At 46.0% G+C, this 21,952-nt stretch overlaps 1 protein-coding gene across 1 annotated transcript in view; it reads right to left on the bottom strand.

The window, feature by feature from the left end:
• Positions 1 to 21,952, bottom strand: part of LOC117044870 — an 878,236-nt gene that overhangs the window by 54,420 nt on the left and 801,864 nt on the right. The window contains 3 exon segments of the mRNA XM_033145647.1: positions 13,314 to 13,316; positions 19,247 to 19,668; positions 19,726 to 20,071. Of these exon segments, the coding sequence (XP_033001538.1) occupies positions 13,314 to 13,316; positions 19,247 to 19,668; positions 19,726 to 20,071 (771 nt within the window).

Genomic DNA, 21,952 nt, shown 5'->3' with positions numbered 1-21,952 from the left:
GTTCAGGCAATGGTAATACCATTGCATCCAAAGGACAATAGTCATTTGACTTGGTCTTTAGTTATTTGGTGTTGCTTCTTCCATCTGCTTTAATTCTGGGAACAAACAGCTGGTCTAGTTCAGCTGTACCCCACAAAATTGCCCTATTATCAGCTGCCTGTGGTATACACAACTGTAGACCTGTCAGCTGCAACATAGTCCCACTTGTTGCATGTACTTTAAAGGTACATGCAACACTTGTTGCATGCACACTTGTTGTAAAGGTACATGCACACTTGTTGCATGTGCTCCCCAGCCTAGGCTGCAGATAATACGGGGAGAATGGCTGTGGAGGCACGGAGGAGAGCCTCGCTGAAGTTTCTCCCCCCGCCGCGCGGGGCTTCCCCCTCCCTGCCTCCGCTCCCAGCGCGCGTTTACCGGGCTGCACCGGACGGCTTCACCTGCCTCTGCGCGGCGCCGCCCCCTCCGCCAATGCCACCTGCCGCCTTAACCCCTTGGCTGCCAAATGGGGACAGGATCCTGGGAATCCTTCCCCTCTCGCCAGTGGCTCTCCTCTTCCCACCCCGACCCCTGGCGGGGGATTCCCGCCAGACTGGAGCCCCCGACACCCGCTTAGCCATCGGAGCCCGGCTGGGGGGCGAGGAGGCGGGCCAGCTCTCTCGGCGCTCCTGCTTTCCCCATCCAGGCGCCCCTTTTGCTTACCCGGAATTGCCGATCAGCAGGATCTTGAGGTGGGAACGTCTGAACATGGATGCCATGGTTGGCGGAGGCAGCAGAAGCAGCGCCCCAAAGCTCGCCGCGCTCTCGCCGGGGCCCATGACCACGCACGGCTCGCCAGTGCCACTGGGGAAGAGGAAGAAGCCCGGGCCGGGCTCGGATCCGGTGCAGGCGGCGGCAGAGGAGGAGGCGGCGGCCCCGCTCATTGCTCTCCCCTCCCCGCCTCTGCGCGCTCCGCCCCCGCGGCCAGGAAGAAAGGCAGGCGCCCGCTTCCCTCCTCCTCCTCTTTCCCCTCAGCAGCCCGGCCATAGCCAAGTGCGGCGGCGCAGCCAACAGACACACAACCAGGCCGCCCGGCCGGCAGCGCCTGCCTGACTGAGACGAGCTGACTGACAGGCACTCAGCTCCTCCCCCTTTTAGCGCGAGCGCGCCGAAAGCAGAGGGAAGGCGGGGCCTTGGGGGAAGAGAGAGAGAGGGAAAGAAAGAGGCGGGGTGGAAGGGCGGGGTGCGCGCGCGCGTGTGTCTGTGAGGAAAAGCAAAGCCGGCGTAGGTAGGGCGAAGCCGGGAGACGCAAGGGCGCGGGCGCACTCTTCTTTCTTCGCGAGTCCCTTCCTCCTCTCTATCATACTTTCTACTGTAGCACGCCTCTTTCTGACTGTGGGAGCGCCCCCCCCGCCAAGATGTTGCGCCGCCCTCAGCCTCCGGAGGTGCTCAGTCTCTCAACGAAAACATGGAGATGTGGTAGAATGAAAACAAAGTCATTTTCGGCCGCCGGCCAGCTGGAGAAGTGGGCGGGCGGATCCGCCCCGGAGCTCCGGAGCCGCGGCAGCCCCGGAGCCGCGGCAAAGGTCCAAAAGAGCCGCATGCGGCTCTGGAGCCGCGGGTTGCCGATCCCCGTCCTAGATGTTCCTAGACTTCCTAGAGAGGACAGAAGCAAGAGAGAGGGGGCGTGGTCCTCCAGAGCCCAGGCCCCTCCCTCCCTAGTCCTCTCCTGCAAGGGCTGCCTGGCTGTCCTCTCCTGGGATTTGGTGAGTCTCCTCTTCCCCCCCCCCCCAAGACGGTGAGGGTCCCAGGGCTGCAGCAGGGGAAGATACCAGGGGGGACATGATCTGCTCATGCATTGGGGACCCAAATCAGGGAGGAGAAGGTCAGGGCCGTCTTTTGCATATGAGGTGCAAATATCCGCTCAGCGCCCCCCCCCCCATATACTCCAATGAGGGCATCATAGAATCCTAGAGTTGGAAGAGACCCCAAGGGCCATCCAGTCCAACCCCCTGCCAAGCAGGAAACACCATCAAAGCATTCCTGACAGATGGCTGTCAAGCCTCCGCTTAAAGACCTCCAAAGAAGGAGACTCCACCACACTCCTTGGCAGCAAATTCCACTGCCGAACAGCTCTTACTGTCAGGAAGTTCTTCCTAATGTTTAGGTGGAATCTTCTTTCTTGTAGTTTGAATCCATTGCTCCGTGTCCACTTCTCTGGAGCAGCAGAGAGCAACCATTCTCCCTCCTCTATATGACATCCTTTTATATATTTGAACATGGCTATCATATCCCCCCTTAACCTTCTCTTCTCCAGGCTAAACATACCCAGCTCCCTAAGCCGTTCCTCATAAGGCATCATTTCCAGGAATTGACCATTTTGGTTGCCCTCCTCTGGACAATTTCCAGCTTGTCAGTATCCTTCTTGAACTTTCATTTTTTTTTTGCCCAAGTGTAGTACTTTACATTTCTCCTTGTTAAAATTCATCATGTTTGCTTTGGCCCAGTTGTCTAATCTGTTATGGTCATTTTGAAGTGTGATCCTGTCCTCTGGGGTATTAGCCACCCCTCCCAATTTGGTGTCATCTGCAAACTTCATCAGGATGCCCTCAAACCCATCATCCAAGTCATTGATAAAGATGTTGAATAAGACTGGGCCCAAGACAGAACCCTGTGGCACCCCACTAGTCACATCTCTCCAGGATGAAGAGAAGCCATTGATGAGCACCCTTTGGGTTGGGTCAGTCAGCCAGTTACAAATCCACTGAATGGTAGCATTGTCTAGCCCACATTTTACCAGCTTCTATACAAGAATATCATGGGGCACCTTGTCAAAGGCCTTGCTGAAATCAAGATAGGCTACATCCACAGCATTCCCTTCATCTACCAGGTTTGTAATTCTGTCAAAAAATGAGATCAGGTTAGTCTGACATGACTTATTTTTCAGAAACCCATGCTGACTTTTAGTGATCACAGCGTTCCTTTCTAGGTGCCCACAGACCGTTTGCTTAATGATCTGCTCTAGGATCTTTCCTGGTATTGATGTCAGGCTGACTGGGCGGTAATTATTTGGGTCATCTCTTTCCCCCTTTTTGAAAATAGGGACAACATTTGCCCTCCTCCAGTCTGCTGGCACTTCGCCTGTTCTCCAGGAATTCTCAAAGATTACTGCCAGTGGTTCTGAAATCACCTCTGCCAGGTTTTTAATACTCTTGGATCATCTGGCCCTGGAGACTTGAATACATCTAAACTAGCCAAGTATTCTTGTACTACCTCCTTACTTATTCTGGGCTGTGTTTCCCCTGCTGAATCATCTGCTCCATATTCTTCAGGTTGGGCATTGTTTGCTTTTTTGGAGAAGACTCAGGCAAAGAAGGCATCAAGGAGTTCTGCCCTTTCTCTGTCCCCTGTTCGCATTTCACCATCTTCTCCTCTAAGGGACCCCACTGTTTCCTCGTTCTTCCTTTTGCTACTGACATACCCATAAAAGCCCTTTTTACTGCTTTTAACCTCTCTAGCAAGCCTGAGTTCATTCTGTGCTTTAGCTTTTCTGACTTAGTCTCTATATGTGCTATTTGTTTGAATTCCTCTCTGGTGATTTCCCCCTTTTTCCATTTTTTGTACATATCCCTTTTAAATCTTAAATCAGTTAAAAGTTCTTTAGATAGCCACCCTGGCTTCTTTAGGCACCTTCCATGTTTTCGTCTCATTGGTACTGCTTGAAATTGTGCTTTTAATATCTCCCTTTTAACAAACTCCCATCCATCATGAACTCCCTTCCCTTTTAGTATTACTGACCATGGGATCACACCCAGCATTTCCCTAAATTTTCTGAAGTCGGCTTGCCTAAAGTCTAAAATGTGAGTCTTAGTATGCTTGTTGCTCCTTTCCGCTGTATAATAAACTCCAGTAGAGCATGGTCACTCCCACCTAATGATCCTGCCACTTCTACCCCACTAACCAGGTCATCACAATTGGTTAGGACTAGATCTAAAATCCTTCATGGATCACTGCCTTGTCGTGGCGAAGGGGCTTGAATTACTCAGGAAAGCTATGGACAGGTCAAGATGGACACGTCATAGTGGAGAGTTTGGACCAAACGTGATCCACCTGGAGAAGGAACTGGCAAAGCCGCTCCAGTATCCCTGCCAAGAAAACTCCATGGACAAAGACAACAGGCATATAAAAGATATGACGCTGGAAGATGAGCCCCTCAGGTCGGAAGGCGTCCACTGGGGAAGAGCGGAGGACAAGTACAAGTAGATCCAGAGGTGATGAAGCGGCTGGGCCAAAGCCGAAAGGACGCTCAGTTGCGGATATGCCTGGAAGCGAAAGGAAAGTCCAATGCTGTAAAGAAAAGTATTGCATAGGAACCTGGAATGTAAGAACCATGAACCTTGGTAAGCTGGATGTGGTAAAAAATGAGATGGCAAGAATAAACATTGACATCCTAGGCATCAGTGAACTAAAATGGACAGGAATGGGCGAATTCAGTTCGGATGACTATCATATCTACTACTGTGGGCAGGAATCCCGTAAAAGAAATGGAGTGGCCCTCATAGTCAACAAAAGAGTGGCGAAAGCTGTACTGGGATGCAATTTAAAAAATGATAGAATGATCTCAATACGAATCCAAGGCAGACCTTTTAACATCACAGTAATCCAAGTTTATGCACCAACTACCAGTGCTGAAGAAACTGAAATTGACCAATTCTATGAAGACTTACAACACCTTATAGAAATGACACCAAAGAAGGATGTTCTTCTCATTATAGGGGATCGGAATGCTAAAGTAGGGAGTCAAGAGATAAAAGGAACAACTGGCAAGTTTGGCCTTGGAGATCAAAATGAAGCAGGGCAAAGGCTAATAGAGTTCTGTCAAGAGAACAAGCTGGTCATCACAAACACTCTTTTCCAACAACACAAGAGACGACTCTACACATGGACATCACCAGATGGGCAACATCGAAATCAGATTGATTATATTCTCTGCAGCCAAAGATGGAGAAGCTCTATACAGTCAGCAAAAACAAGACCTGGAGCTGACTGTGGCTCAGATCATCAGCTTCTTATAGCAAAATTCCAGCTTAAACTGAAGAAAGTAGGAAAAACCACTGGGCCAGTAAGATTCAATCTAAATCAAATTCCTTATGAATACACAGTTGAAGTGAAGAACAGGTTCAAGGATTTAGATTTGGTGGATAGAGTACCTGAAGAACTGTGGATGGAGGCTCGTAACATTATACAGGAGACAGCAACGAAAACCATCCCAATGAAAAAGAAATGCAAGAAAGCAAAGTGGCTGTCCAATGAGGCCTTACAAATAGCGGGGGAGAGAAGACAAGCAAAATGCGAGGGAGATCGTGAAAGATACAGGAAATTGAATGCTGATTTCCAAAGAATAGCAAGGAGAGACAAGAGGGCATTTCTAAACGAGCAATGCAAAGAAATAGAGGAAAATAACAGAATGGGGAAATCCAGAGATTTGTTCAAGAAAATTGGAGATATGAAAGGAACATTTCGTACAAAGATTACCACAATTAAGGACAAAAGTGGAAAGGACCTAACAGAAGCAGAAGACATCAAGAAGAGGTGGCAAGAATACACAGATGAATTATACCAGAAAGATATGGAGGTCTCATACATCCCAGGTAATGTGGTTGCTGACCTTGAGCCAGACATCCTGGAGTGTGAAGTCAAATGGGCCTTAGAAAGCCTTGCTAACAACAAGGCCAGTGGAAGTGATGATATTCCAGCTGAACTATTTAAAATTTTAAAAGAGGATGCTGTTAAGGTGCTACACTCAATATGCCAGCAAGTTTGGAAAACTCAGCAGTGGCCAGAGGATTGGAGAAGATCAGTCTACATCCCAATCCCAAAGAAGGGCAGTGCCAAAGAATGCTCCAACTACCGCACAATTGCGCTCATTTCACACGCTAGTAAGGTTATGCTTAAAATTCTACAAGGCAGGCTTAAGCAGTATGTGGACCGAGAACTCCCAGAAGTGCAAGCTGGATTTCGAAGGGGCAGAGGAACCAGAGACCAAATTGCAAACATGCACTGGATCATGGAGAAAGCTAGAGAGTTCCAGAAAAACATCTACTTCTGCTTCATTGACTATGCAAAAGCATTTGACTGTGTCGACCACAGCAAACTATGGCAAGTTCTTAAAGAAATGGGAGTGCCGGATCACCTCATTTGTCTCCTGAGAAATCTCTATGTGGGACAAGAAGCTACAGTTAGAACTGGATATGGAACAACTGATTGGTTCAAAATTGGGAAAGGAGTACGACAAGGCTGTATATTGTCTCCCTGCTTATTTAACTTATATGCAGAATTCATCATGCGAAAGGCTGGACTGGATGAATCCCAAGCCCGAATTAAGATTGCCGGAAAAAATATCAACAACCTCAGATATGCTGATGATACTACCTTGATGGCAGAAAGTGAGGAGGAATTAAAGAATCTTTTAATGAGGGTGAAAGAAGAGAGCGCAAAATATGGTCTGAAGCTCAACATCAAAAAAACTAAGATCATGGCCACTGGTCCCATCACCTCCTGGCAAATAGAAGGGGAAGAAATGGAGGCAGTGAGAGATTTCACTTTCTTGGGTTCCATGATCACTGCAGATGGTGACAGCAGTCACGAAATTAGAAGACGCCTGCTTCTTGGGAGAAAAGCAATGACAAACCTAGACAGCACCTTAAAAAGCAAAGACATCACCTTGCCGACAAAGGTCCGTATAGTTAAAGCTATGGTTTTCCCAGTAGTAATGTACGGAAGTGAGAGCTGGACCATAAAGAAGGCTGATCGCCGTAGAATTGATGCTTTTGAATTATGGTGCTGGAGGAGACTCTTGAGAGTCCCATTGACTGCAAGAAGATCAAACCTATCCATTCTCAAGGAAATCAGCCCTGAGTGCTCATTGGAAGGACAGATCCTGAAGTTGAGGCTCCAGTACTTTGGCCATCTCATCAGAAGAGAAGACTCCCTAGAAAAGACCCTGATGTTGGGAAAGATGGAGGGCACAAGGAGAAGGGGACGACAGAGGATGAGATGGTTGGACAGTGTTCTCGAAGCTACTAACATGAGTTTGGCCAAACTGCGAGAGGCAGTGGAGGATCGGCGTGCCTGGCGTGCTCTGGTCCATGGGGTCACGAAGAGTCGGACACGACTGAACGACTGAACAACAAGAAGATTGAAATGGAATTAATGAAGTTTATTGGGGAAATAGAGGAGGAAACTACAAAAATGGATTAAGGTAGAGGATTAAAAGCGAGTGTTACTTGGTAGGTGGAAGTCTTTATGTCTTATTTTCTTTTTTGTCTTTTTATTTGTTTTGATATATGACTTATGGACAGCAAAATGCAAAATGTAAGGAAATAATGTTAGTAATAAAGCAAAGAAACATAGCAACACTGACTAATGTGGATAATGTATCTATAGAATTATTAGATTCTTGCACTGTAAGCTAATTTATGTATTTAGTTTCTTTTTTATGTACTTTATTTGTTTTTTTCTCTTTTTTGGAATATGAAATGCTGGAGATTTATTGTTAATTTCTCTTTTTCTGCTTTCTTTCTTGTATTTGCTGTTTCTTTGTGTAATTGTGCCATTTTTAAGAGAAATAAAGTTTATTAAATAAATTTTTTAAAAAGATTTACCTCTGAGTAGACTCACATTAGGCTTGCTGTCTGACTTGAGAGTTAATTGCTCTGGATTGCACCATATTTGTGTGGGAAATAGTAATCCGTAGGCTATCAGAAGCATGCTGCTTTGCTCTGAAATAGACTCTGATTTCACTTGAGCTGAGGCCAGCTGAGGAATCCAAATCCTGATCTTCAAGTCCCGTCCAGTTCTACATTCCCCTCATCCCCACCTTTGTAAATTAGGCAAGAACTGTACTGCTGTTAAAGATTTAAAAAGTACCGGTATGTGTGTATGAAACATTTGCCCTTTCACATCCAGCCACGTCTCTCCTCAGCCATGCCAAGGAAAGGCCTATTGTTTTGTGCAGGCATTTTTCAAGGAATACCAGTGGACCAAAGGCATTCACCATGCTGACGCAGTGACTCACTGCAAGAGCTCACTTAAGAGTCATAGCTGCAAACTTTCCCCCTTTTTCTTAAGGGAAATTCCCTTATTCCGACTAGGATTCCTCGCAAGTTCTCTAACTGGGTAGAACACTTAAAGGAGCTGTCTTTTATATGTTATATCCTCTAGCTTTATCCTTGTGCACCAGTTAGAGACAATCGAAATTAAGTGATATATCAATTGACAACATAAATAAATCAGTGAAGTCATTGCTCAGTTGCAAACTGCAGGGAGCGGAGTCCTGCACTTGCAAGTGGGGCAGGTTTTGCCTGCTGATTGTCACCTGCAGAGGAGGAGGAACGAGCAGCCTGAAAGCAGCCCTGCCACTGCCACCACCCGCCTCTGCCTCTGCATTTTCCACCCTCGGCTTTCCTATTTTTTTGTGGTAAAATGATGTGCCTGGGCTTATATCCGGGTCGGCTTATACTCGAGTATATATTATTATATACTCGAGTATATAATCATACTGAAGAAGAAGAAGAAGAAGAAGAGTTTGGATTAGCTATCCCGCTTTTCACTACCCAAAGGAGTCTCCAAGCGGCTAACATTCTCCTTTCCCTTCTTCCTCCCCCACAACAAACACTCTGTGAGGTGAGTGGGGCTGAGAGACTCCAGAGAAGTGTGACTAGCCCAAGGTCACCCAGCAGCTGCATGTGGAGGAGCGAAGACACGAACCCGGTTCACCAGATTACCAGTCTACTGCTCTTAACCACTACACCACACCATTCAGAAGGCTAGTGTCAAAGAAGGACATGGACATGAAATTACACCAGGAGCACAGACAGAGGGTTCCCACAGCCATCTATATCTCCTCTCTGGGGTTTCTGGCGGCAATCAAAGAGTGTGCCAGTGTGCAGCCTGCCTTTGCTCCTCCATTGTCAGCCGTCTCCAGGCTCTGAGAGACAAGCAGGGAGGGTGGCTTCTGGCAGGAGGAGAGGGAGCCATCGGTGGCTCCTCCTTATCCTGACTCACCTCAGACTCTCAACCTCCCTCCTCCCACTCACCTCCTTCCTCTTCTGACTCTGATTCTGCACTGCATTCTGCCACAGAGTCTCCCAGCTCACTAAGCCCTGCAACCCCTTCAGCTTCAGACACCTCCTCTTCCCAGGCTTCCCCCTCTGACTGCCCATCCTTCTTCCACCTCCACTCCTTGGCCTCTAAGACGTCTTCCCTTCCTGGTTCCCCGGCTGCTTCCTCCCGCAATTCCTCTGTGCCCAACCAGTCCATGACATTGCTCCATCCCTCAGCCTCTGTCCCCACAAGGCAGCTTCCCCTGACCTGATCTGGTTCCACAGCCGCTGCTTCCCTTCTGCCCCCATGGAAAGACAGATCAGGAGGTCTTGCTAGCATCATTCTGTCACCTGCAAGAGAAAAAAAGGTAAACAGGACGCCAGGAGTGCCTGCTTCTCTCACAGGTGAAACAGGGCATCTCTAACTACAGATGGGCCTTTGAGAAAGCCTTACCAGCTGAGAGCATTTGGATGTTTATGCCTATTTTATATCACTCAATCATAGAATCATAGAGTTGGAAGAGACCACAAAGGCCATCCAGTTCCAACCCCTGCCAAGCAGGAAACTCCATCAAAGCATTCCTGACAGATGGCTGTCAAGCCTCCGCTTAAAGACCTCCAAAGAAGGAGACTCCACCACACTCCTTGGCAGCAAATTCCACTGCCGAACAGCTCTCACTGTCAGGAAGTTCTTCCTAATGTTTAGGTGGAATCTTGTTTCTTGTAGTTTGAATCCATTGCTCCGTGTCCGCTTCTCTGGAGCAGCAGAAAACAACCTTTCTCCCTCCTCTACATGACATCCTTTTATATATTTGAACATGGCTATCATATCACCCCTCAACCTTCTCTTCTCCAGGCTAAACATACCCAGCTCCCTAAGCTGTTCCTCATAAGGCATCGTTTCCAGGCCTTTGACCATTTTGGTTGCCCTCCTCTGGACACGTTCCAGCTTGTCAGTATCCTTCTTGAACTGTGGTGCCCAGAACTGGACACAGTATTCCAGGTGAGGTCTGACCAGAGCGGAATACAGTTGTACTATTACTTCCCTTGATCTAGATGCTATACTCCTATTGATGCAGCCCAGAATTGCATTGGCTTTTTAGCTGCTGCATGTTAGTTGTGCAAAAATAAATCTCCCTTCCTCTGGGCTCTTGTTTCCAACAATACCACCCCTCAAAAACAAATATGTGGGGGGAAATGAAAAGAATCCAGGGATTATTGTCACATTCAACAAAATGCAACCAAACGGGGGGGAAATCCTCCCTCCTTACCCAGTGGCTTCTCTCTGGTGTCCAACAGAGGCCTCTCTGCTTTACAGGAATCCAGGTCCATTTCTGTAAAATGATCCTTTTCCTGAATGAGCAACAAGGATTCAAAACAAAGAATGAATGGCAAGAAATATTAGAAAGAGAATGACAAAGACAAAAACTTTCTGGGATGCCTCCCCAGAAACAGGAATGAGCCATTGGTAGTGCATTTTGGAATAGTCTCTCTCCTGTTAAGAGACCCCTGGGGGTATCCAGTGGAAATTCCCTCTCACCTGCTGCTCTTCCTGCCTTCTCTCCTCTGCCTGACTCAGGATGTAACCTTCGGCCAGGGCCACCGCCTGGGAACTGGTCTCCGCTCCGCATTCCCTCACCCAGCTCTCCATCTCCGGGGGAAGGACAGCCAGGAACTGCTCCAAGATCACCAGGTCCAGCATCTCAGCTTTCGTGTGCCTTTCTGGCTTCAGCCACTGGTGGCAAAACTGGTAGAGTCGGCTGCAAACTTCTCGGGGTCCTTTAGCCTTCTGGCAGCAGAACTGCCTCAACTGCTGGCTCTGTAACTCTGAGCGGAGGGTGTCCTCTTCACCCAGGATCTTCTGCACAGAGTTTTCCCAGAATCCCCCACTGCTCCCACTTTGGATGGCATGGCCTCTTCCTGCTCCAAGACCAGCTGAGTCTTGCCCATCCATCTGTGCTCTCAGGAAGCCTATGAGAGATCAGAAGAAACCCCTTGGTTTGTGCTAATGAGAGGCACTAGCAAATCCTACAAAGCAAATACGGTGTATAAAGTTGAATAAAGTTTATACACTCTCCTCTCTCTCTCTCTCTCTCTCTCTCTCTCCACTGAACACCCAAAAGTTCTGCAAAATCCCTTAGTCATTGAATGCAGTATGGGGGAAAAACATTTTAGGGTTTTTTTTGCAGCAATGCCAAATTGTTAGGAAACCAGACAATGAGGAAGAAGAGGCTACCAGCACCAAGAATAGTAATATAAATCCTCAGAGGAAAAATGCTAATCTACTGACTTTCTCAAAGTTGCAGTGAGAACATCCATGGCTGGAGATGCTTTCTGATGTTATGGTATGCCCTGACTGCCAAGAATTTGCCTGGGCCGAGGACACGTGTTTTGTGAAAGGCAGAGCAGCATAACAGAAAGAAACAGGGAGTTTATATTTATATTCTGCTTTTGAAATGTTATATGACAGAGGATGAGATGGTGGGACAGGGTTCTCGAAGCTACTAACTTGAGTTTGACCAAACTGCGGGAGGCAGTGGAAGACAGGATTGCCTGCCATGCTCTGGTCCATGGGGTCACCAAGAGTCGGAAACAAACGACTAAACAACAACACATTTGTTAAATCTGCCATTTTTGTGATATTGTGGTGGTGGCCCAAAGGGCTACAATAAATGTGATAATGTGTACCCCTGGAAATCCTTGATTGCGGTTCTGATAGGGAAGTTATTGTAACCTGTAGCTTTATGAAACTTAGGACTGGGGCAGGAATACGGCTGTTATGTGAATCACGAAGATGCAGCTCAAAGCAGGAGCATAAATTGCTACATGGTGCAAATGGCTACACGTAACACAGGTTCCCATCATGCATACTAACACATTTAACAGAATGATGGGAATCAGAACTCAATCAGCATAAATTCCCAGTGCTTATTGCGCATGCGTATTAAACAGGAGATTAGGTAATAATGTACATGATTGGGGAATATTGAAATGCTTTGTTTGAAACTTTATAAATACCACTGCCTGAACCATCGGGCGGGGTTGCAGATTTGCGGAATAATCAGGCTGTAACCTTTGCAATAAACAACAATGGACTCCTAACTGAAGCTTCTAGGTTTTATTGGCATAAACTCAGAAGATAAGGCTTACAACATTATGGAAAGAAGTAGGTGAAATCTAAGAGTAATCAGTCAGTGAATAAAATTCTCAGGCTCCTTTAAGACCCAGATGCGCTGAGTCCATGTTCTGTGATTATGGTGATGTTTTATTCTCTGAGCTTGGTCTGACTTACACGTGAAACCCATTTTCAGATTGTTTTTTATTTAATGCTGTGATGTGTTGCAAACTGCTATGAGATTTTTCTCTTTCACATATAAAGCAGTATAGGAATGAAAGCCTCGCAAACAACAAGGCCAGTGGAAGTGATGATATTCCAGCTGAACTATTTAAAATTTTAAAAGATGATGCTGTTAAGGTGCTACACTCAATATGCCAGCAAGTTTGGAAAACTCAGCAGTGGCCAGAGGATTGGAGAAGATCAGTCTACATCCCAATCCCAAAGAAGGGCAGTGCCAAAGAATGCTCCAACTACCGCACAATTGCACTCATTTCACACGCTAGCAAGGTTATGCTTAAAATTCTACAAGGCAGGCTTAAGCAGTATGTGGACCGAGAACTCCCAGAAGTGCAAGCTGGATTTCGAAGGGGCAGAGGAACCAGAGACCAAATTGCAAACATGCGCTGGATTATGGAGAAAGCTAGAGAGTTCCAGAAAAACATCTGCTTCATTGACTACGCAAAGGTATTTGACTGTGTCGACCACAGCAAACTATGGCAAGTTCTTAAAGAAATGGGAGTGCCGGATCACCTCATTTGTCTCCTGAGAAATCTCTATGTGGGACAAGAAGCTACAGTTAGAACTGGATATGGAACAACTGATTGGTTCAAAATTGGGAAAGGAGTACGACAAGGCTGTATATTGTCTCCCTGCTTATTTAACTTATATGCCGAATTCATCATGCGAAAGGCTGGGCTGGATGAATCCCAAACCGGAATTAAGATTGCTGGAAAAAATATCAACAACCTCAGATATGCTGATGATACTACCTTGATGGCAGAAAGTGAGGAGGAATTAAAGAACCTTTTAATGAGGGTGAAAGAGGAGAGCGCAAAATATGGTCTGAAGCTCCACATCAAAAAAACTAAGATCATGGCCACTGGTCCCATCACCTCCTGGCAAATAGAAGGGGAAGAAATGGAGGCAGTGAGAGATTTCACTTTCTTGGGTTCCATGATCACTGCAGATGGTGACAGCAGTCACGAAATTAGAAGACGCCTGCTTCTTGGGAGGAAAGCAATGACAAACCTAGACAGCATCTTAAAAAGCAAAGACATCACCTTGCCGACAAAGGTCCGTATAGTTAAAGCTATGGTTTTCCCAGTAGTGATGTATGGAAGTGAGAGCTGGACCATCAAGAAGGCTGATCGCCGAAGAATTGATGCTTTTGAATTCTGGTGCTGGAGGAGACTCTTGAGAGTCCCATGGACTGCAAGAAGATCAAACCTATCCATTCTCAAAGAAATCAGCCCTGAGTGCTCACTAGAAGGACAGATCCTGAAGTTGAGGCTCCAGTACTTTGGCCACCTCATGAGAAGAGAAGACTCCCTAGAAAAGACCCTGATGTTGGGAAAGATGGAGGGCACAAGGAGAAGGGGACGACAGAGGATGAGATGGTGGGACAGTGTTCTCGAAGCGACTAACATGAGTTTGGCCAAACTGCGAGAGGCAGTGAAGGATAGGCGTGCCTGGCGTGCTCTGGTCCATGGGGTCACGAAGAGTCGGACACGACTGAACGACTGAACAACAACAGGAATGAAATAACAATGATGATGATGATGAAGAATTGCATTTTTCTTCCCTTTTCAGATAAGAAAACATGTTGTGTTTGCCACTCACCAAGCAGCTGGTCGTGCTAAATCTGCCAGGTCAAATCCTATGCCAATCCCAATGCCACAGGCAATCAAAGCAATGGAGAGTGATTTGAAAAATTCCAATTAGAAATGGACCAACCGTCTGAGAGCATCAGAAACAAGAGAGGCCTCGAAAAATGGAAAGCACGTAGAGAGAGATCTAGGGTGGAGGGAGAGAACGGAAAGGGGGGTCAGGAGAGCCAAAGGGAAGAGGACCCGGGAAGAAAGAGAGAAGATTCCCTTCCAAGATGGCGTTCCCGCCTTTTCTCTGCCCGTGCCCAGAGCAGGGCGAAGGCAGGAAGCAGATCTTGCTACCCGTGTTTCTCCTAAAATAAAGACACCGTCTTATATATTTTTTCCCTCAACAAAACACAGTATGGCTTATTTTCAGGGGATGTCTTATTTTAACCGCGTCGTATCGGTACGCTGTATAGCCACGCCTCTCCAGGCTGTTTTAATGGCAGGTGCCGCGTCACTATGGCTTATTTTCGGGGAACGGCTTATATTTCGCAAATGCATAGAAATCCTGCTATGGCTTTATTTTAAGGCTATGACTTATTTTAGCAGAAACACGGTGCGTATATGAATTCAACACATGCTTGAAAGTGCACGAGTCCAAAAGCTGCACAATGTCGGGCGAGCCACAGGTAGGACACTTTGACCATTGTCACAGGTAGGACACTTTGACCATGTTTTTTGGTATTCACACATGTGTAACAATGTAAATATACATAAAAATTAACAACCAAAATTTAAACTATGTTCTTAATAAGATACTGAACATTTTAATAATTTTTTAATTATTTTTATGGATATTTTTGACAATTTTATTAAATGTTAAAAGTGTTGTCACGGGTGGGACAAAAAAAGGACATGGAGCTTGAGATAAGTTTGATTTATGGAAAAAACTCTGTGAGTTGGGAGGTGAATCAATGATAAACTCAGCATATCTGTTTAAATCAATGTTTATTGGTTACAACTATGCAACCAGGAATTAAGTTTAAGAAATTTAACCACACAAAATTAAGGAAAAAATGCTGTCACGGGTGGGACAATCATCAGAAAACTTTTAACTTGAACACTTCTGTGAAGACTACGTGGGTGGACTTTTGAAAAGAAGGTCCATAAAATAAACTTCTTTTGTCTTTAGCTTTAAAAAAAATGGTTAGACTGCACGTTTGGAATCTTCCTCACCAAAGTCCAGCACTCATCTAGCAGTCTTATCAGGCTCATTTTTCACGGAATGGCCCATCTGCAATGGGAGGGAGTCCCACTCCTGCGTGGCTGAAACACAGAATAGGGGTGGTCCGATGCCCCCCCCCTGGAGGGTCCCCCCTCCCTCTCGAAACCCCGAAAGAGGACCAGGGGGGAGACCTCTCCAAGCTCTGCCTTCCTCCCCAGAACTCAACTGTTGGCTTGCAAGAAAAGGCGAGCTTGGAGAGCGCGCTCTGCCTTCCTGCTTCTGCTTTGGAGCCGCCTGGGTTGCAGGAGTTATATGGTGGGTGGGGGGCACGCTGGGCGGATCTTTGCACCTCGTATGCGAAGGACGGCCCTGACCCTCTCCTCCCTGACTTGGGGGTCCCCCAATGCATGAGCAGACCAGGCCCCCCCCAGGCTGGCCCCCTCCCCTGCTGCAGCCCTGGGACCCCCACCGCCTCCCCACTCACCAGATCCCAGGAGGGGACAGCCAGGCAGCCCTGGCAGGAGAGGGAGGGAGGGGCCTGGGCTCTGGAGGACCTGGCCCCCTCTCTCTTGCTTCCTGTCCACTCTAGGAAGGCAGCTCGGTTCCCTTCTCTCGCTTGGCAGAACACCAGATTTTTATTATTTTTTAATGGATTTAAGGGGGCAGCTGCCCCTCTGGCTCCGCCAATGCCCAGATATCCTTTGGGGGGGGGGGCTCTTGGTTGGACTCTGAGCATCTCCTCAGTGTGGTGTAGTGGTTAAGAGCAGTAGACTCGTTATCTGGTGAACCGGGTTCGCGTCTCCGCTCCTCCACATGCACCTGCTGGGTGACCTTGGACTAGTCACACTTCTCTGAAGCCTCTCAGCCCCACTCACCTCACAGAGTGTTTGTTGTGGGGGAGGAAGGGAAAGGAGAATGTGAGCCGCTTTGAGACTCCTTCGGGTAGTGAAAAGCGGGATATCAAATCCAAACTCTTCTCTTCTTCTCTTGGCCAGAAACTGGAGGAGCAGCTTGCAGGGGAAAGGGCTTCGCAGGAGGAAAGGAATTCAGGAGTGGAGAGATAGGAGGGGATCCGAGGGTCATCCAGTCCAACCCCCAGCTATGCAGGAATCTCAGCTAAAGCATCCATGGCAGATGGCCGTTTGATCTCTGCTGAGAAACCTCCAAGGAAGGAGAGTCCACCTCCCAAGGGAGACCTTTCTTCTGCCAAACTGCTCTTCAATGTCCCTCAAGTTCTTAGATGTCCCAAGTTTCAGCACTGATGAAATAAGCGCACTGGCTACCAAGGAGGAACCAAGCGAAGTTCAAAAGAAATCCTATTCTCATCATAAATAATACTTTCTTATGCACGCTTTTTATGCTAGTATACAAATGTTATGTGGGTGGCGCTGTTTTCTAAAGCACTGAGCCTAGGGCTTGCTGATTGGAAGGTCGCCAGTTCAAATCCCCGTGACGGGGGTGAGCTCCCATTGCTCAGTCCCTGCTCCTGCCAATCTAGGAGTTTGAAAGCACATCAAAAGTGCAAGTAGATAAATAGGCACCGTTCCGGCGGGAAGGTAAACGGTGTTTCCGTGCGCTGCTCTGCTTCTGGAAAAACTGTCTGCGGACAAATGTCGGTTCCCTTGGCCAATAAAGCGAGATCATAGAATCAGAGAGTTGGAAGAGACCACAAGGGCTATCCAGTCCAACCCCCTGCCAAGCAGGAAACCCAGTGCTGAAAACCCAGAGTCTGTTGCTAGTGGACTTAACTGTCAGGTGTCCTTTACCTTTATGCCATGTCCCTTTCCAGAAATGCTTAATTCCTAATTAAATGGACTAAAAATGGATGGTTTTAATTATTTTTTACATTGGATATACCTCCCTTTTAGGTAGGGCACCAGACTCATGGAAAGAAGCGTATATCACATTAATTTTGAAGCCAGATTCAGATAAAACATTAATGAAGAATTACCAACCAATATCAGTTTTGAATGTGGATTATAATTTTTTTTGCAAATGTCATGGCTACGAGGTTAAAAAGAGTGCTGAAGGAATATATCCACAAGGATCAAGTGGGTTTTTTACCTGGAAGACACATGAATAGTAACACAAGAAATATTGTGGATATATTGGAGAGATTGGAAAAGAAGATAAATACAGAAGCAGCATTGCTGTTCATTGATGCGGAGAAGGCCTTTGACAATATATCTTGGGAGTTTTATGAAGAAAAATTTGGAAAAGATGGAGGTCGGCCAGAGATTCATGAATGGCATAAATGCCATTTACAAAGAACAAAAAGCACTGTTTCTGTTCCTTTGAGGATGAGCATCTCCACAGGGTGATTCTTGGAAACTGCTCTTTGACTACTTTATTGAGTACCATGAAATACATATAACAAGACAGTGGAACGTTCAGTCACACTCACATTCTTGCATCCATACTCACCACTATCTCTACTGAATTGATCAGGTTCAGCTAGAGTTATGGGTGACCAGATAGCAGAATCCTGACTGCGTCTGGCACACCAAATTGGAGAGTCTCACCTTTTATACTTTCCTTGTTGTTCATCTGAATCTTGGCATTCTTTCGTCCTCGGCATGTTCTTGGTATTTTAAAACTGTTATTATTTGAAACTGATGTTGTTTAGCTTTTGGCATATCACAACTCTTATTGATCGAAACTGATGTTGTATAGCCAGTCTTCATTCCTCCTTGCATGGACCGTTCGTAACATACTGCTTTGGCCACAACATGCACATTCCATTAGCTCTTTGATCAACACAGTTCACTGATCGTTCAGGCCCATACAAACCAGCCCTCTCCAACTCCCTCTCTTTTATTTTCCCACCCAAAGTCCTAGTTCCACCCCCTTCTCTCTGGCTGGCTGTCGAGGTAGCCAATCAGAGAGGACCTCTAGCTCTCTGGTGGAATTCTCAGGCACTGCATACCCAGACTCTGCTGTCCATCAAATCCCTCTCTTATATTGGTGCATTTGGTTTTTCCTGCCTAAAACTTCACTTTTCTCCCTATTGAAATTCATTTTGTGAGCTTGGGCCCGGTTCTCCAATCCGTTAAGGTCATTTTGAATCCCAATTCTGTCTTTGGTGGCATTAGCTGCTCCTCCAAGTTTGCTTCACCTGAAAATTTGATCAGCATCCCCTGAATTCCTTCATACAAATCTTTGATAAAGAAGTTGAGCAACAACAGGCCCAGGACAGAATCCTGCAGCACCTCACTTCTTCCCAGGATGACAAAGAATCATTACTGAAACCTTTGGATGAAGGGCAGAACATAACTTTTATAAATAATAAAAAGAGATATTAACAAGCTGAAACATGTGCAGAGGATGTCAACCAAGAATCTACTATTTTATTGATTTTGTATACCACCCTATTCCCACAGGTCTCAGAGAGTTCCCAACATAAAATCACACTATAAAAACACAAAATACACAAGAAAACTATAAACAATGGAAGATAGAGCAAACTTGTTCTTCCCCCTGCTCCAGAGAGCAGGACATCAACCAATGGCTTCAAGTTAAAAGAACGGAGATCTTGACTAAACATGAGGAAGAACTTTTTGACAGCAGGAGCTGTTGGTGGGATGGACTCCCTTGGAAGGTGCTGGAATCTCCATCTTTTCAGGTTTTATTAAGTCGGATGGTCACCTGTCATGGCTGCTTTAGTTGCGATTCCTGCTTCACATGGGGTGGACTAGATGACACCAAAAGTCACTTCCAACTCCACAATTCTACTATTCTGTGATTCTATGATTCTCCCCACTATGAGGTTTTTTTAAAGAAAAGTGAGAGAGGAGCTCTGACTGAAGCTCTTTCCACATTCCATACACTGATAGGGTTTCTCCCCTGTATGATTTCATTGATGGGAAGTGAAAGAGGAGCTCTGACTGAAGCTCTTTCCCCATTCCACACACTGATAGGGTTTCTCCCCTGTATGAATTCTTTGATGGGAAGTGAGTTCGGAGCTGCGACGGAAGCTACTCTCACATTCCAAACAATGATAGGGCTTCACCCCTGTGTGAATTCTCTTATGCCTAGTGAGATGGGTGCTCTGATTGAAGCTCTTTCCACATTCCACACACTGATAGGGTTTCTCCCCTGTATGAATTCTTTGATGGGAAGTGAGAGAGGAGCTGTTCCTGAAGCTCTTTCCACATTCCACACACTGATAGGGTTTCTCCCCTGTATGTGTTCTTTGATGGAAAGTGAGAGTGGAGATGTGACTGAAGCTCTTTCCACACTCTTGGCACTGAAATGGTTTCTCTCCACTGTGAATCCTCTGATGTACTAGGAAATTTCTTCTCTCAGTAAAGCTCTTCCCACATTCTGCACACTGATAGGGTTTCTCCCCCACATGAATTCTTTCATGGAAGGTGAGATGGGAACTCTCAGTGAAGAGTTTGCCACATTTCACGCACTGATAGGGTTTCTCCCCTGTATGAAATTTTTGATGAGAAATGAGACTTGTTCTGTATCGGAAGCTCTGTCCACATTCAAAGCAGTGATATGGTTTCTCCCCTGTATGAATCATTTGATGGGAAGTGAGACTTTTATTGTAACGGAAGCTCTTTCCACATTCCACACACTGATAGGGTTTCTCCCCTGTATGAATTATGTGATGCTTAGTGAGATGGGAGCTCGTACTGAAGCTCTTTCCACATTCCACACACTGATAGGGTTTCTCCCCTGTATGAATTCTCTGATGCTTAGTGAGAGAGGAGCTCTGACTGAAGTGCTTTCCACATTCCACGCACTGATAAGGTTTCTCCCCTGTATGAATTCTCTGATGAGAAGTGAGAGAGGAGCTCTGACTGAAGCTCTTTCCACATTCCATGCACTGATAGAGTTTCTTTCCAATGAGATTTTGTTGATGGGAAGTGGAATGGGAGCTCTGACTGCAGCTTTCTCCACACTCCAAATTTTTACCTAGCTTCTCCTCTCTGGGGATTTTGTCTTTGTCACCCTTTTTCTTGATTTCCAATTCTTCACAATCTGCAATGGAAACAAAAAGGGATCAGAGACAAGAAGAAATGGGGTTTCCGGTTTGTTTGCAAAGAGAAATGGCGGCGCAGAATGAGTCGTCTGCTTCAGAGACTACCTTACTGGGCTCTCTGAACGACAGGGGTGTGTGCTAGTGTTAGGCACCCCCCTTAAAATCCCCACAGATTAGCAGGATCTTGAGGGGACCACCTGAGCGAAGAAGAAACTTGCTGCGCTCATGGACACTTGGAAACACATCAGTCTTTTGTTACTTTCTAAACTGCACCAAGCTATTCAATTAGCAAATTACTGTATTTTTCGCTCCATAAGACCCACTTTTTCCCTCCTGGAAAGGAAGAGGAAATGTCTGTGCGTCTTATGGAGCTAATGCATGGTCCCTGGAGCCGAACTGCCTAAGGGCCAAAAGCAGATCGTGCTCTTTTTTTTTTACAAAGAGAGAAGGGGGTGTTGAAAGAAGCCGCTGAGCAGCTGTTCAGTAAGTGATCGGGAGAGAGATAGGGCTCCCTTTCCAGCCCTGCCCCCTTGCCCAGGCCTCCATTGTTGAATGCAGAGGGAGGCTGTTTGTTTCCCCAGCAACATGTGACTGGCTGATTAGATTATCTGTCTGGAAACTGTAGAAATGGCTGTAGGATTAGAAGCTGCAGAACTGTGAGTTGAACCCCATAAAAATGGGGCTTTTCCTCTTTGAAAAAGAAGCTGCACCACTTTCATTTGATCCTCAAAAAAGCAGGGCTTTTCCCTTTGCAAATAAAGCTGCACCACTTTCAGCTGATCCTCAAAAAAACAGGGCTTTCTCCCTTTCCTCCTCTAGAAACTAGGTGCGTCTTATGGAGTGAAAAATACGGCAGCTCTTTCCTGGATACAAGGAGTTAGATCTGAATTGTTGCCCCTTTGAGCCTTAAGTGGAATCCTTATGGATGGAGTGGAGTATTTTTTATATATATGAATGGGAAAGCCATCTTTTATGAAGTAGATTAAAGATTGGAAAATAAAATAAAATAATAAAAGGGACCCTGGATCTTTGCAAATCCTACCGAAGCTTAGCAGGAGAACACTCTGCTAAAACTCAGGGAGGCAGAGTGCCTGGAATAGTGGGAGTAGGAACGGAAAAAGGACTGTAAATGAGCAGGGCCATATAGTGGAATTACAATTGAAAAGAACAGTATATACCATTTGGATTATAAATACCATTTGCATTATAAATACAATTTGCATTATAATTTTACTTATTGTCTGGAGAACTTTGGATTATAAACTACGACCAGAGCTTTTTAAAAAAAAAAAAAAACAAACAAACAAACAAACAATATTGACCATCAGTAAGGAAAACAGCACAACATTCTCTTTATGACTCTGGTAACTTCCAGGCTTTTTCTTTACATTGTTTATACTTTTGTTGTTCCTTTTCGTTCTCTGGTCTTAGACCGTATTAAAGATATTTGAATCATTTAAGACTATTTTAAAGTGAGATTTTCTGTATATATTGGTATAAAGATAGGGCTTGTGGGGGAATTTCCATACACAAGTCCAAGAGTCCATGAGGAACGGCTTAGGGAGCTGGGTATGTTTAGCCTGGAGAAGAGAAGGTTGAGGGGTGATAGGATAGCCATGTTCAAATATATAAAACGATGTCATGTAGAGGAGGGAGAAAGGTTGTTTTCTGCTGCTCCAGAAAAGCGGACACGGGGCAATGGATTCAAACTACAAGAAAGAAGAT

The sequence above is a fragment of the Lacerta agilis genome, chromosome 4 (genome assembly GCF_009819535.1).
Source record: "Lacerta agilis isolate rLacAgi1 chromosome 4, rLacAgi1.pri, whole genome shotgun sequence".
NCBI classification, from domain to species: Eukaryota; Metazoa; Chordata; class Lepidosauria; order Squamata; family Lacertidae; genus Lacerta; species Lacerta agilis.
The sequence above is the reverse complement of the archived record's forward strand: the minus strand, read 5'-3'. Positions and strand labels throughout refer to the sequence as shown.